Raw genomic sequence first — 12,607 nt, forward strand, 5'->3', positions numbered from 1 at the left:
CGCCCCACCTTAGATCCACCTATGTTGGTTAACTTTGGAGCATTATTACTTTTCTCATTTTAAAATAATATATTTAGCAAGCATAAAAGGCTATTCTATCTTTTCATTTTGAAGCTTATATTTGGCGACTATTTTTCACAATTTTTTATACTTATTACCCTATATTTTTTCTTATTTGGCTTTATTATGAGACGAAATTTGATATCTATAAATTTACATATCAATATGCGAGAAAAGAAAGTTACGGAGTTTATCCGACAAAATTTCCAAAGTTAGTATAGGAAAATGACGAGGTTAAAAAGAAGATTATTTTTTGCACTTCATTAGAAGTTTCTGATGATACAATTGGATATTATCAGTTGTTGGTATTAGAGAATCTAAACGAGCATACTTTTAGAGCAATTTTAATTGACAATTCTCATATCGAAGAAGACATGATACATACTTGGTGAAGCCATATTGAGAAAAAAATTTAAGAACATCTTCAGGTATATATAATAAATATTGATGGATGTGTTATTCTATATTATTACATCAAATATGTGATCTTTTTTTTGACTTTTCTAAAATCTACAGAGGAATTTTTAAATTATTAAACATCATGTATCCTCGCTATTTCCATGGTAACTGGGTGAATGGAATATCAATTGTTAATGGTGAATAAAATTTATATAATATGACTGGTACGTATTAATATGTTTATAAACTGAATTTTTTTATTTATTTGCAATATTTGATTTATTTTTAAACTAATAACTTTTTTTTGTCATATGAAGGAGGTGATGGAAATTATTTTAATAATTTGGAAAGTCTGTTCAATATCATAACATCAATATTGATAAAAAAAACATCTTTCAAAGTTCAATAGTAAGGATGAAAAATGGAAAACTCAGTCTAAATATATTTCCACAGGTTTCGACCAACACTATCAGTACAATTCTGAATTTTAAAATTATCTTGGATGTTTATGTGAACCGATCGGATGATATACATTCTTGTTTTTTTTAATGTTTGTTATTTTAATATTGTTTTTATAGTAAATCAGAATGTTTATTTTTTATGTCCCATGTTTCTGGGATCATAAAAAAGAACATTTTTTTTATGGAAAGTATGTATGGTATATTATGTATGAAAAAGACAAATAATTCAATACATTTTAAATCAATTTTCTAAGCCTCTTGCGATTAGAATGCACTAATTTCACTTTAAAGCTAGTTCAAAAGTGTTATTAATTACAATGATAATAGAATAATTACGATAAAATGGAGGCCAGTGGATTCAATATTTTTGTGGAGGAATTGTAGACATCACTTTAATGATAATATGATTGAACTTGTAAGTAGTTCAACTCTATTTTTAAATGTCGTTTATTACATTTCCTTAATATTGTTTATTAAGTTAAAAGTACAAAAAAAACCTTTTAAGTTATATAAACAGACTACATAAGATGTTTTAGTTTGTTTCCCGCCATACATGCCTTCAACGTTTTTATTTGTACTATTTAAAAGCATTGAAGTCCACATGTGATAGCCAATTCAAAATTTGTTGGAATGTATATTTCGCGGCTTGAAAACTCACAATTGAATGAAAAGATAATATTCTCAAAATCATTGCTAGTCCCCATGATTTGAATTTTTAGCAAGTATATTGACATCTATGGCTTTCAAGTTTATTACTAATTTATTTATTTGGTATATGGAGTTAAAAGAAATATTAATTCAATTTTTTAGTAAATATTTTGCTATTACACTCATTACTCTGGTTAAGTAGAGCGGCCGCCACAGCTCGTCCTACCTCGGATATACACATTTTGTTAATGAGAGTATAAATTCATTTTTATGGTCTATATAACAATTAAGTTCCCATACTTTTATTTTTATACAAACAAGGTCATGCACTTTATTTTTATACAAACGTTGGACATTAAAATTCCAATTGAGTTTTCATGCAAATCGAACAAATAAATAATAAAGTCAAACTGAAAAATCAACATAACCGACATATTCAATTTAGTTTAAAATATTTATAGATGGCAATCCTCACTGAACATAAACAAGTTCAACTACTCAACATATCTAAGCTCTCAAGCTTGTATAAATGTTCTGGCAATCTAAAACTAGGCACAACTCGTAACTGTGTTTTCGCTACATTCCCCGGCATCGATGTCCTGGAAAAATCAATCTCTTCAGGTTTTACACCATCAGCCAACCTCCACTTAAAATAATACAACAAATTTCCCAACATAGACGTAACCAAAATATTACCAAGTTGAGCAGCAGGACACATACGCCTCCCAGCACCGAACGGAAGCAACCGAAAATCGAAACCCTTAATCAATTCAACATCTTCTTCCATAAATCTCTCAGGCTGGAACTTTAATGGGTCCTTCCAAATTTCTGGGTCGCGTCCGATAGCTTTTGCATTGACATGAATGCTAGTTCCTTCAGGAATATCGTATCCGGCGATCCTGACATCGGAACCCGCCTTATGAGGTAATAGAAACGGAGCTGGAGGATGTAATCTCAGCGCTTCCTTAGCTACGCATTGAAGGTAAGGAAGGTTTGGTATGTCTAATTCGGACATAACTCTGTTTTTTCCAATTACATTGTCTAGTTCTTGTTGTGCCTTGTCTTGCAAGTTAGGGTTTATCACGAGTTCAGCCATTGCACATTCAACAACTGAGCTACTCGTCTCGCTGCCTGCTGTTATCACATCCCAAACTAGTCCAATTATGTTTTCCTCACTAAACCTTTCTTCCGAACCAAGCAACGCATTCCCAAGATTTCGTTTACTGTCACAATCTTTCTTGTACTCATCCATTATAACTCGAATAAACTCGTCCCGACGAGCTAAATGACTCGAAAACGCCTTTTCTCGAACACGGAAAATCCAATTTAACCACCAAATATGCTCAGCAGGAGAAAGGGAAGTTGCAAGTTTTATTTCTTCATCCAAAATTGCCTTAAATTCAAACCCTAATTCATTTCCGTCGCCTTTTCCGGCCATCAATCGTTTTCCTAGTGCAAGCATACTAGCAATATTTAAATTCATTGTATTTAAATATTTTCTGATTAGCAAATAATCAAAATCATCGGTACTACTATCTTTATAAATAGAATAAATCATTAATCTAATTTCATCTTCTCTAAAATGTCTAAAAGCTTCAATACCCTTTTGACAAAAAACCTCAAGTGTACAAAGTTTTCTAAGTTTAGCATAATTGGGACTATAGTCGGACCAAAGCATGCCTTTGCCATTTCTGGACATTATACTGACCGATTTATTTCTCGGTCTATGAGCAAGCATCTGATCTTGGTCTTTAAGCACTTGCTTGGCTAGCTCTGAGCTAGAAACGACGACGTTTAGGTTTGAACCAACCCAAATTGATATGATTCGGCCATAGGTTTGTGACCACTTGTCAATGCTTTGGGTTATGTCTGGTCCAAAGCTGGGTAGGTTGCCTAGTATTGGCCATGCAAATGGGCCAGGTGGGAGATTGTATTTCAGCTTTTTGTAGAATTTGTAAGCTAATAATATTGATATCATGGAGATTAAAAGGAGGAAAAGATCCATTTTTCCTTTTTGTGTTGAAAATGGTCTTAAAAAAAATGAGTACGTGAAGCTTAAGCTGTATACATATATATAATTTGTGTGAGGGAGAACGTACAAGTTAAATTAATTGCATTACAATTAATTTGTGTGATGAATACCCTATTAATTTCATGTAGTCTTTTAAGTTTATATTCTATAAAACTGTTCTTCTTTTTAATGCAAAATCAGTTTAAATTGCAAACCCAGTTTAATAAATGGGAAAAAAGGCTCACTTTCACCCCTGAGATCAAGCCAAAAGAATAAATAAGACCCCGAGATCGAAGTTGGCTCAATTATCATCTTCAGGTTGTTCAAAATGGTTCATATCACACCGAATGCCGACTCTGTTAAATTTTTCCGTCTAATGATGACGTGGCACATAAGAAAAAATTTCAAAAATTTCCTTAATTTTAAAATACTTACCAATTTTATATTTATGAATTATTTTAACCATTTTCACACTTTTTATCATTTAAATATATATAATTAAATAATATTTAAAATTAAAATATTTATCAAAACAATTGAAACTCAATTAAACACTTCGAAACCTAAATATACACTTCAAAATTCAACTAAATATTTTTTAATTACTGATATTTAAATGAAGAAGAGTGTGAAAATGGTTTAAAAAATTATAAATATAAAATTGGTAAGTATTTTAAATATTAAAGATGTTTTTGAACTTTTTTTCTAATGTGCCATAGACGGAAAAATTAACGGAGCCAACGTTCGATGTGATGTGATTCATGTGAACCATTTTGGACAATCCCAGAGTGATAATCGAGCCTACTTCAATTTTAGAGTCTTATTTTCTTTTGGTTTGATTTTAAGGGGCAAAGTGAGCCTTTTGCCAATAAATGGCGTAAATGATGCATAACTGTTACATTAGATATATAGAAATCAATGTACACATAATGCAACAGAGATTTTGAGGAAGCTTTATTTTTTTGTTTTTAAAATGTTTATGAAACTTGTCGGAACCGTTTTTATAAATAATGCATAAAATTTAGATATATGTTTTCTAAAATAAAAAAACAGAAAAATTAACCTGTAAATAAATTTTATCCTTTTATTCTTATTGGGTTATATTATGTTTTTATTTTTGTTTTGTTAATGAAAACGTTTCTATTATTGTTATTATGGAACTTTTAAAATATTAGTAGTGGTAATAAATTTTGTCAATAAATTATCATTTGTTACGAGCTTACATTTTATTTTTGAGTTAATTACATATAAAATCACCACCTTTACACGAATTTTCAAAAATAACACGATCTTTAAAACGTGTCAATTCAGGGCATCACTTTTCATTTCTTTTCAAAAACAACATGAACACATTTTTAAATAAAATTTTGCTGACTTGGATACCCAATGGGAGTGCCACGTGTCATGCCACGTCAGCAAAAACGCCACTAAAAATGTGCCTATGTTATTTTTGAAAAAGAAATGAAAGGTGGTGCCCTGAATTGCCACGTTTTAAAGGTCGAATTATTTTTGCAATTTCGTGTAAAGGTGGTGATTTTATATGTAATTAACCCTTTATTTTTTAAATGATTTATTTTGTTAATTATCATAAATGTATAGTAATTAATTTTTATGAAGATTCATTTTTTATGAATATATATATATATATATATATATGTATAATTTTAAATATTCATAAATATTATCTATGTTATCATTACTATATATTTTTCCCACGTTTAAATTTTTTATATTTTAAAAAATATAGTTTTACAGTATCCATTTTTTTTTACTTTGCTCCCGTGATATAGGTTTAATGTGATTTACAGGTGCAATTTGGATTAAAATACAATTTTACAGCTATAGATTCCTTCCGTCCTAATACAATTGTCCACTTTTTTTTTCTTTTTTTCTTTTTCAAATACTTGTTCGTTTTTAATAATTATGATTTTTAATAACTAATCTTTCTATATTGTCTTTATTTAAAATTTATTGTATTATTTAAGGAAGTGAATTAGTTATAGTATTTAATAAGAATATAACATTAAAAATAAAATAAATTAATCATCAAAAAATGAAATAAATTTAAAATATAAATTTAATGTTCGAAACTGTGTAAAAATAACAAATTAGGTATTTGTTAGAGAATGAAGTACTCCTTCCGTTCTATTTAAGAAGTCTCATATTTTATTTTGCAATGTCCTATTTTTATCTATAAAATTTTTTTATATTAATTTTTTTTAGCAGTTTTAAAAGCATTTTATGAGAAATTCAACTATTGGGATAAAATATAAAAAAATAAAAATAATGATTTCTTTTTAATTTGTATGTAAAATCAATTACTTAAATACCCTGACTTTAAGCTAAGCCTAAGTTATTTTCAATTTGATGTCGAGAACAATTAAAAAAATTCCAAAAGTATTAATTACTTGTCGCGATCTAAAGTCTCTGAAAGAAAAAGATCGCAAATTTGTAAATCAAAGTCATTTTCAGGCTTAGTTGGAGTATACTGATTGGATGTATAGTAGATTTTTATGGATAAGATACTCAAATGTCCAATGTGGGTTGTCTGATCCTATACAATATACCGAAAATGAGACATTTTATTACTCTATCCGTTTTTTTATTGTCTAATTAAATTAAATAAATTTGTCACTGTCAAAAAAAATTGTCTATACTTGTTTATTTATTTATTTACAATTTTAAGATAATTTTAATAATTATTTTCCAAATTCATCACTTTTTCATAAATAATTTTATTATTCAATTTATAAAATATTTATTAATTAATGGAATTATATTAGTATTTACTCTTATAATTTAAGATAACACACTAATTTTCTTATTATGGATAGTTTTGGCTAAATGGACAGCTAAAAAAGAACGGAGAGAATATAAATTTATTTAAAATTAAATTAATCGATTTTATAATTTACTAGTTTAATTCTTAACTAAATAATTTATTTAATTAAATACATAATAAATAATAATGCATAAGTTACATAATAATTTTAAACGTTAAAACGACATTAATTTTGTTTTAATGTATAATTATATATTTATTTTAGTTTTAATAATTTTATAAATTATTGTTAAATAATTACTACTGTTTATAAGCAATTTTTTATCCTTTCCAAATTGTATACAAATATAATTGACAGCTGTAACTTTCTTTTTTCAATAAAAAAACTAAATTTAATTGTTAATTTGTCTAAAATGGTCTGGATTTAATTTGTCTAAAATGGTCTGGATCTAATTCGATCAGTGTAAAAAGGATTCAGCTTGATACTATAATTTGCTTCTTTTCAATAATTTGAGTCATATATTAAACTCATTAAATAGGCTTATCGGCTAAAAATTGAAAAGACTTTATAAATCAACATCAAGAAAGTTTTCAATGAATATCTTCAACTATTTTGAGATGGGAACCAAAATCAATTAAGGATCATGTATAAATCAACATCAAGAAAACATATCAAAAATAAATATTAATATCCAAACAATTAAATATTTTAAATTAAAAATTCTTTAAGATCATTTTAAACCTACTCTCTATCACAGAGTAACTTTATATAAAAATAAAGTTAACTGCTATCATGATACAAACTCTAGCTGTCTTTATCTTTAAAATAATATTGTTACAATATTTTTTTATATTATTATTATTATTATTATTACTATACTATTTTATTGTTGAAAGAAAAAGCAAGCATTATACAGAACAAAAAATTATCTCTCAAAGATATGTAGGAAAACTTAAACTTTTCATGCATGATTAAAATGTATTACGGATTTTAAAATTCGTACTCATATTTAAACTGTACAAATATAAATTTTAGAAAAAATAACGCAATAATCTCAAGAACAGTCTTCTAGAATTAATTATTTTGATAAATATTTCATTACTATTTATGAAGGTGAAACTTATGAGTTTCATTATTGTTATTGTTGTTTGTTATTTGTAATTTGTGTAACATTAAAAATATTATAGTTTTTTTGAATTATTAAAATATTGTTATTTGTCTATATATGGTGTTAATAATTTATTATATATGTAATTTTTTAATTATTAATTTCATTATAATTAAATCACATATAAAGAAATATAATAATAATAATATAAAATTATAGTACAATTTAAATATATATTGTGGGAAAGAATATGATATGAATATTTAACAAACAAAGAAGAAGAATATGATATGAATAATTTTTTTCCTTACTGATAACATTTTCTTTTTGAACAACAACTATGACATTCGCTCTTTCTTTTTCACTTGATGTCGCTGTTGCTGGATTAAGCTTTCGCCCATTGTCTTAACTTATTATGTAATATAAAGTTGTATTTTTTTGTGCGATAAAAAGATTTAAAAAGAACAAACTGATATACACAAGTTTTGTCTTATTTTCTTTTCAATCGTGTGTTCTTTATTTCTTTATACTTTTTATATAAAATGCAATAGTATAAATTAATATTAATAAATTAAATAAATAATATGTAAAATTGAAAAATTATAGAAAAACTTTATATAAAGATATAAATAGTAAAAATTTTAGATCAAAATTAATCTTTAAAGCTCTAAAGTAGAGTAAGATTTTAGACGTTGGTTAAAAGACACTTACTCTCTCTCTTGGGGCCAACTTTTTTTATAAAATCCGGTTCAAAATGCCATAAGTAACCAGCATCAACGGCAATCATCTCATAAGATAGTAAAAAAAATACTAACCGCAGCCTCCATCTCAAAAAAAAATCTAATCCTTGGCCTTCTTCAAGGCCATCCTCGATCAATATTTTAATTGGCAGCTGTCTTTTTTTTTTTATTTCAGTTTTTTTTATTTATATCTTTTTATATTTGATCGTTGTCTTTTGCTATTTTATATTTTTTATTTATGGTTGTTTTTATCTCTTCTTCTATGGAGTTTATATTTCCCTTCGTGGAAATTTTTATATTGTCCTTTATGGGATTTGATGCTCCCTTTATGGATCTTCTAATGTGGTGCAGATTTTAATCGTTTATGATGAAATTTTTGTTTTTAGATTTTCAATTGAACCCATATAAAAATATAATCCAGGTGAACAATTCAGATTGAAACTGAAGAGTTGCAGATTATATTTTTGATAAAATGCACTTTAAATTTAATACCCAATTGACGAAATCCAAACCAGTTGCTTCCAGAAGATATTGTGATGATTTATCAACAATTTGCAATTTTCGATTTCATATTATTATCATTGGAAATTCTTATCTCATTGATTCGTGTAAGAGGATTGTAATTTTTATTAATTTATTTGTCTTTTAATGTATTCGCAAGAAGCTATATGTTTGAATTTTAATATATATTTTTAATGCTGCAATAAAGTCCTAAATTTCTTCTAAAAAAAATAGCATCAATGGCCGGCAGGACTTAACAAATGTGATTTAATCTTTTAAGTTTATTGTAATTATAGTGTAATCTTTTTTTTTATTATTAAAATTAGATATGTGCGAATATACAGAGATCTCACCTGCACAAAACTAAAGACATGTTGGCAAAACATACAACAATTGAACTAATGACCAATTATCTTTTGGCGCACATAATTTTAGCATAAAAATATAAATCAAGATACAATTGTAATACTCCTGAAATATTTAACAAAAAAATAAACAATTTAGTGTACGTAATTGATAATAAATAGTAAGATTTAGATTGAATTTGTTTATATGTCCTTAATATTTTATATTAGTAGAAAATGGAGCACAAAGTATCCAGAAAGAGAATGATAGGAAACTATATAAATGGAAATTTGCATCATCCAAACAACTTGGACTTTCTGAAAGAAAAAGAAAAAGAAAAAGAATTCGAAAATCACGTGTTAGATTACAAGTGAGAATGACTTAACTTTATCAACATAACAATGTCTGGAAGCGTGCTGTTCACGTGATCAAGATTCAAAAGTGGCTGAAATTGGATCTATCTGTATATATTAGATTTTGGACGACATGAATTGTCTTTATAACAAAATTGTGTGGGGATAAATTCTTTTACCCCATATAATAATTTTTTGTTGGGATTTTTAATGAAAGTTGATGTGACTCAACTGCCTCTTCAATTAGTTTTTCAGTAGTAATGTAGTAATTGAAAGATTCCGACTGTCTATTTTCTTTTGTTGTAGTGCAACTTTCTTTGGAAATTGGACTAATTGTGTTCATAACTTCATGCTAAACTATCCTAGAGATAGAGATTTTATATATATATATATGAAAGAAAACGATCCTAGAGATTTTTAATTAGGGGACTAAAAAAGAAGCATCCCATTCAAACAATGAATTCTTTTTTTTATTAAAAAATAGAACATCATTGGCGAAATAAACCAATTATAAGAGTTTTAATTTTAACGAACTAAAAATTACTACAACAAACTTTATAAGAAGACGGACCTTTTTGGCTACTAAAAGCCGTCCAATAAGAGATTTAATATACATAACTCGATAAGGCTAAAATCTAGAAATATATCTAGCCAATTGAGTAAAATTATATATTTAAATAACTACAAACAAGAAAAGCTCATAGACATGTGACGAATTTAAAACTAAAATTAGGTTGCAAACATTAAATTTATACAATAATCTTTCAAATGAAAAACGTAGAAAAATATCCAAAATTAGACGAAAATCTATATCAGAATAATTTTAGACAAGAATCATCAAGAGGTCTATAACTTTGATTTTAAATTCTTGCAGAAGCTTCATATTTGAAGAAAGATAAACCTACATAGGGAATATAAATCTAATTAAAAGGAAAAAATAACAATAGAACTATAAAATAAAACCACTTATTTTGTGCAAAATTTAAGAAATTTATATTGGTGCGCCGTTTTTAGAGTTAAGAAAAAAAGAGAGAGTTGAAGAGAGAAATTAGGAGAGAAAGGGAAGGGTTTTAACAATTGTTCTTGTTGACAAAAGCAAAAGTTAATTACCTTGAAAAATTATTTTAAAATTTTGAATTTGTAGTACATATTTAAGTATTGGGTTAAATACTATTACCCCCTGAATTTAGGTCATAATTATTACTTCATCACTAAATTTTAAAAAGTGAATTAGTTCCTTCGTGAGTATTCATTAAATTCATGACAAACCCCCTCCGTCTCTCATTCCGTCAAATGTACGTTAGTTTCGCCCCATCTGTTGGTCAAAGTAAACAAAATATTTTTAAAACCCAAAAATACCCTCCCTTGTTGAAATATTATACCCCCCTGCTTTTTATATTTATAAAATTATGTCCCCCCTGCTTTTTGGCTCTACTGCATTATACCCCCCCTGCTTTTTGGCTCTACTGAACTATATACCCCTGCATAATTACTTATAAAGTGACCTATAATTAAGAACTATAAATAAACACATTCACAGTTTAAATCAACAATGCTCAAACACAAAGCATGTAAATATTAGATTTTTGATTCACTCTTGTATATTGTAATTGATCTATTTAAAGGAATTATGGACTAAATTATCATAATAAAACAAGTTTAATTAATTTAAGTTTGCTTCATAAATTTAAGGACCAAGATAATTCTTTTCTTTTTTAAATTTATTAATAACCCAACAATACGATTGTAAGTTTCTAATATTGGATAGTGTTGAACCAACGGGGACTGATAGAAGTGGTAAGCGGTTTGATATCGCTTAAATAAGATCTCGGGTTCGAGTCTTGTAAATGTAGAAAATCTCTACTGGCGGACTCACCCACCATGGCAGATGCGCGACGCGATCGAATCCGGATTAGTCAGGGATATCGAGTAGTGTCGTTATTATGGCAAGGAACCAACTAAGCCATGATATTTTTTTTCTTAATCTCTTCCATGAGATGGTCTTAGGTTTTTGTTTTAGTTTTTTTAATCAATGAGGGGCATTAGTTTTTTCAGTATTTACTTGCTGTAAATGAATCTTTTTATCGTTGTTTTAGAGAAACTAATGGAAAAACAGTCCCTAGCCTAATTTTGGGCTTTGATAGACCACATCATTTTAGCACCTAAATGGAAACCGGTGCTTCTCTTTTGATTCTGCTAAGTATAGGATTATGCTCCAAATGCTGAACTTTCAAAGCCCATTTAAAATTGGAAATTGATGGGTTTAAAGAGTTATATAAATTATCTTGAGATTATAGTTCAAATCCATCCATGAACCATAGTTCAAATTGTATGTGTGTTATGCGGTATTCTACTAAAATCGTAGAATCAAATTCGTTCACAAACGCTATAAATTTTCTCTCTTCAAAAGATAGTTCAATACGTAGGTACAACACCGCTTTCAAGATCAAAAATTAATATCTAATTAGGATAAAAATCGAGTCGAATCGAAACACTACTTAATTTGAGTTAGACTCGATTTAAAAATTTAAATTTAAAACTCAATTTGAATTTAATTGAGTTTTATTTTAAAAGCTTCAACTCGAACTCGCTAGAATTTTTAAAACTCGAACTCGACTAGATTATCTATGAAAATATTTAAAGTTGAATTTTAATATTATAAAATATATAGTTGTAAAGAGTAAATATTTAATCAACTAAAACTCGATTAGACTCGAGAGCTTATCAGTTGAGTATTTTGAAGATTGAACTCGACTCAATAATTAATCCGAATAGCTCGACTCGATATTAATTAAGTCAAGTTCGAGTACTTTTCCAATTATTTCAGAGTACGTCGCGGGTTGACTTTACGTATATTCCATAATCCAATAAAAGTGTAACTTGAATTATTTTTAAAGTTTCCTATAAAAATATTTAAAAAGAATACATGAAAACTTCTAACTTCCATTCTATAATTTGCAAACTTTACTCCACAGCGTATTAGAGTATAAAATTTTACTCTCGTGCTAATATTTGCAATTTAAATCTTGATTTAACATGTTTTACTATAAAACAGTTTCTAAAAATACACTTTACAACTATTTTTAAAAATAGCTTTTAAAATATTTCCAAAAGAAAAAACGCTTTCTAAAAAATAGTTTTCAGTAGTTTCTAAGAAATACTTTCTAAACATTTTCAAAAACAATTTCTCACACATTT

At 27.3% G+C, this 12,607-nt stretch overlaps 1 protein-coding gene across 1 annotated transcript; it reads right to left on the reverse strand.

Annotated features, from left to right (window-relative positions):
• Positions 1-2,058: 2,058 nt before the first annotated feature.
• LOC126672878 (cytochrome P450 98A2-like) lies at positions 2,059-3,573 on the reverse strand. The gene has a single exon (XM_050366826.1). It carries the CDS (start codon positions 3,571-3,573, stop codon positions 2,059-2,061), a length of 1,515 nt encoding a protein of 504 aa, XP_050222783.1.
• Positions 3,574-12,607: the final 9,034 nt, after the last annotated feature.

Source organism: Mercurialis annua, linkage group LG3 (assembly GCF_937616625.2).
Source record: "Mercurialis annua linkage group LG3, ddMerAnnu1.2, whole genome shotgun sequence".
Classification (NCBI taxonomy): Eukaryota; Viridiplantae; Streptophyta; class Magnoliopsida; order Malpighiales; family Euphorbiaceae; genus Mercurialis; species Mercurialis annua.

Coding starts and splice junctions, on each gene's coding strand:
- LOC126672878 (XM_050366826.1), bottom strand. CDS start 3,573: ATGGATCTTTTCCTCCTTTTAATCTCCATGATATCAATATTATTAGCT.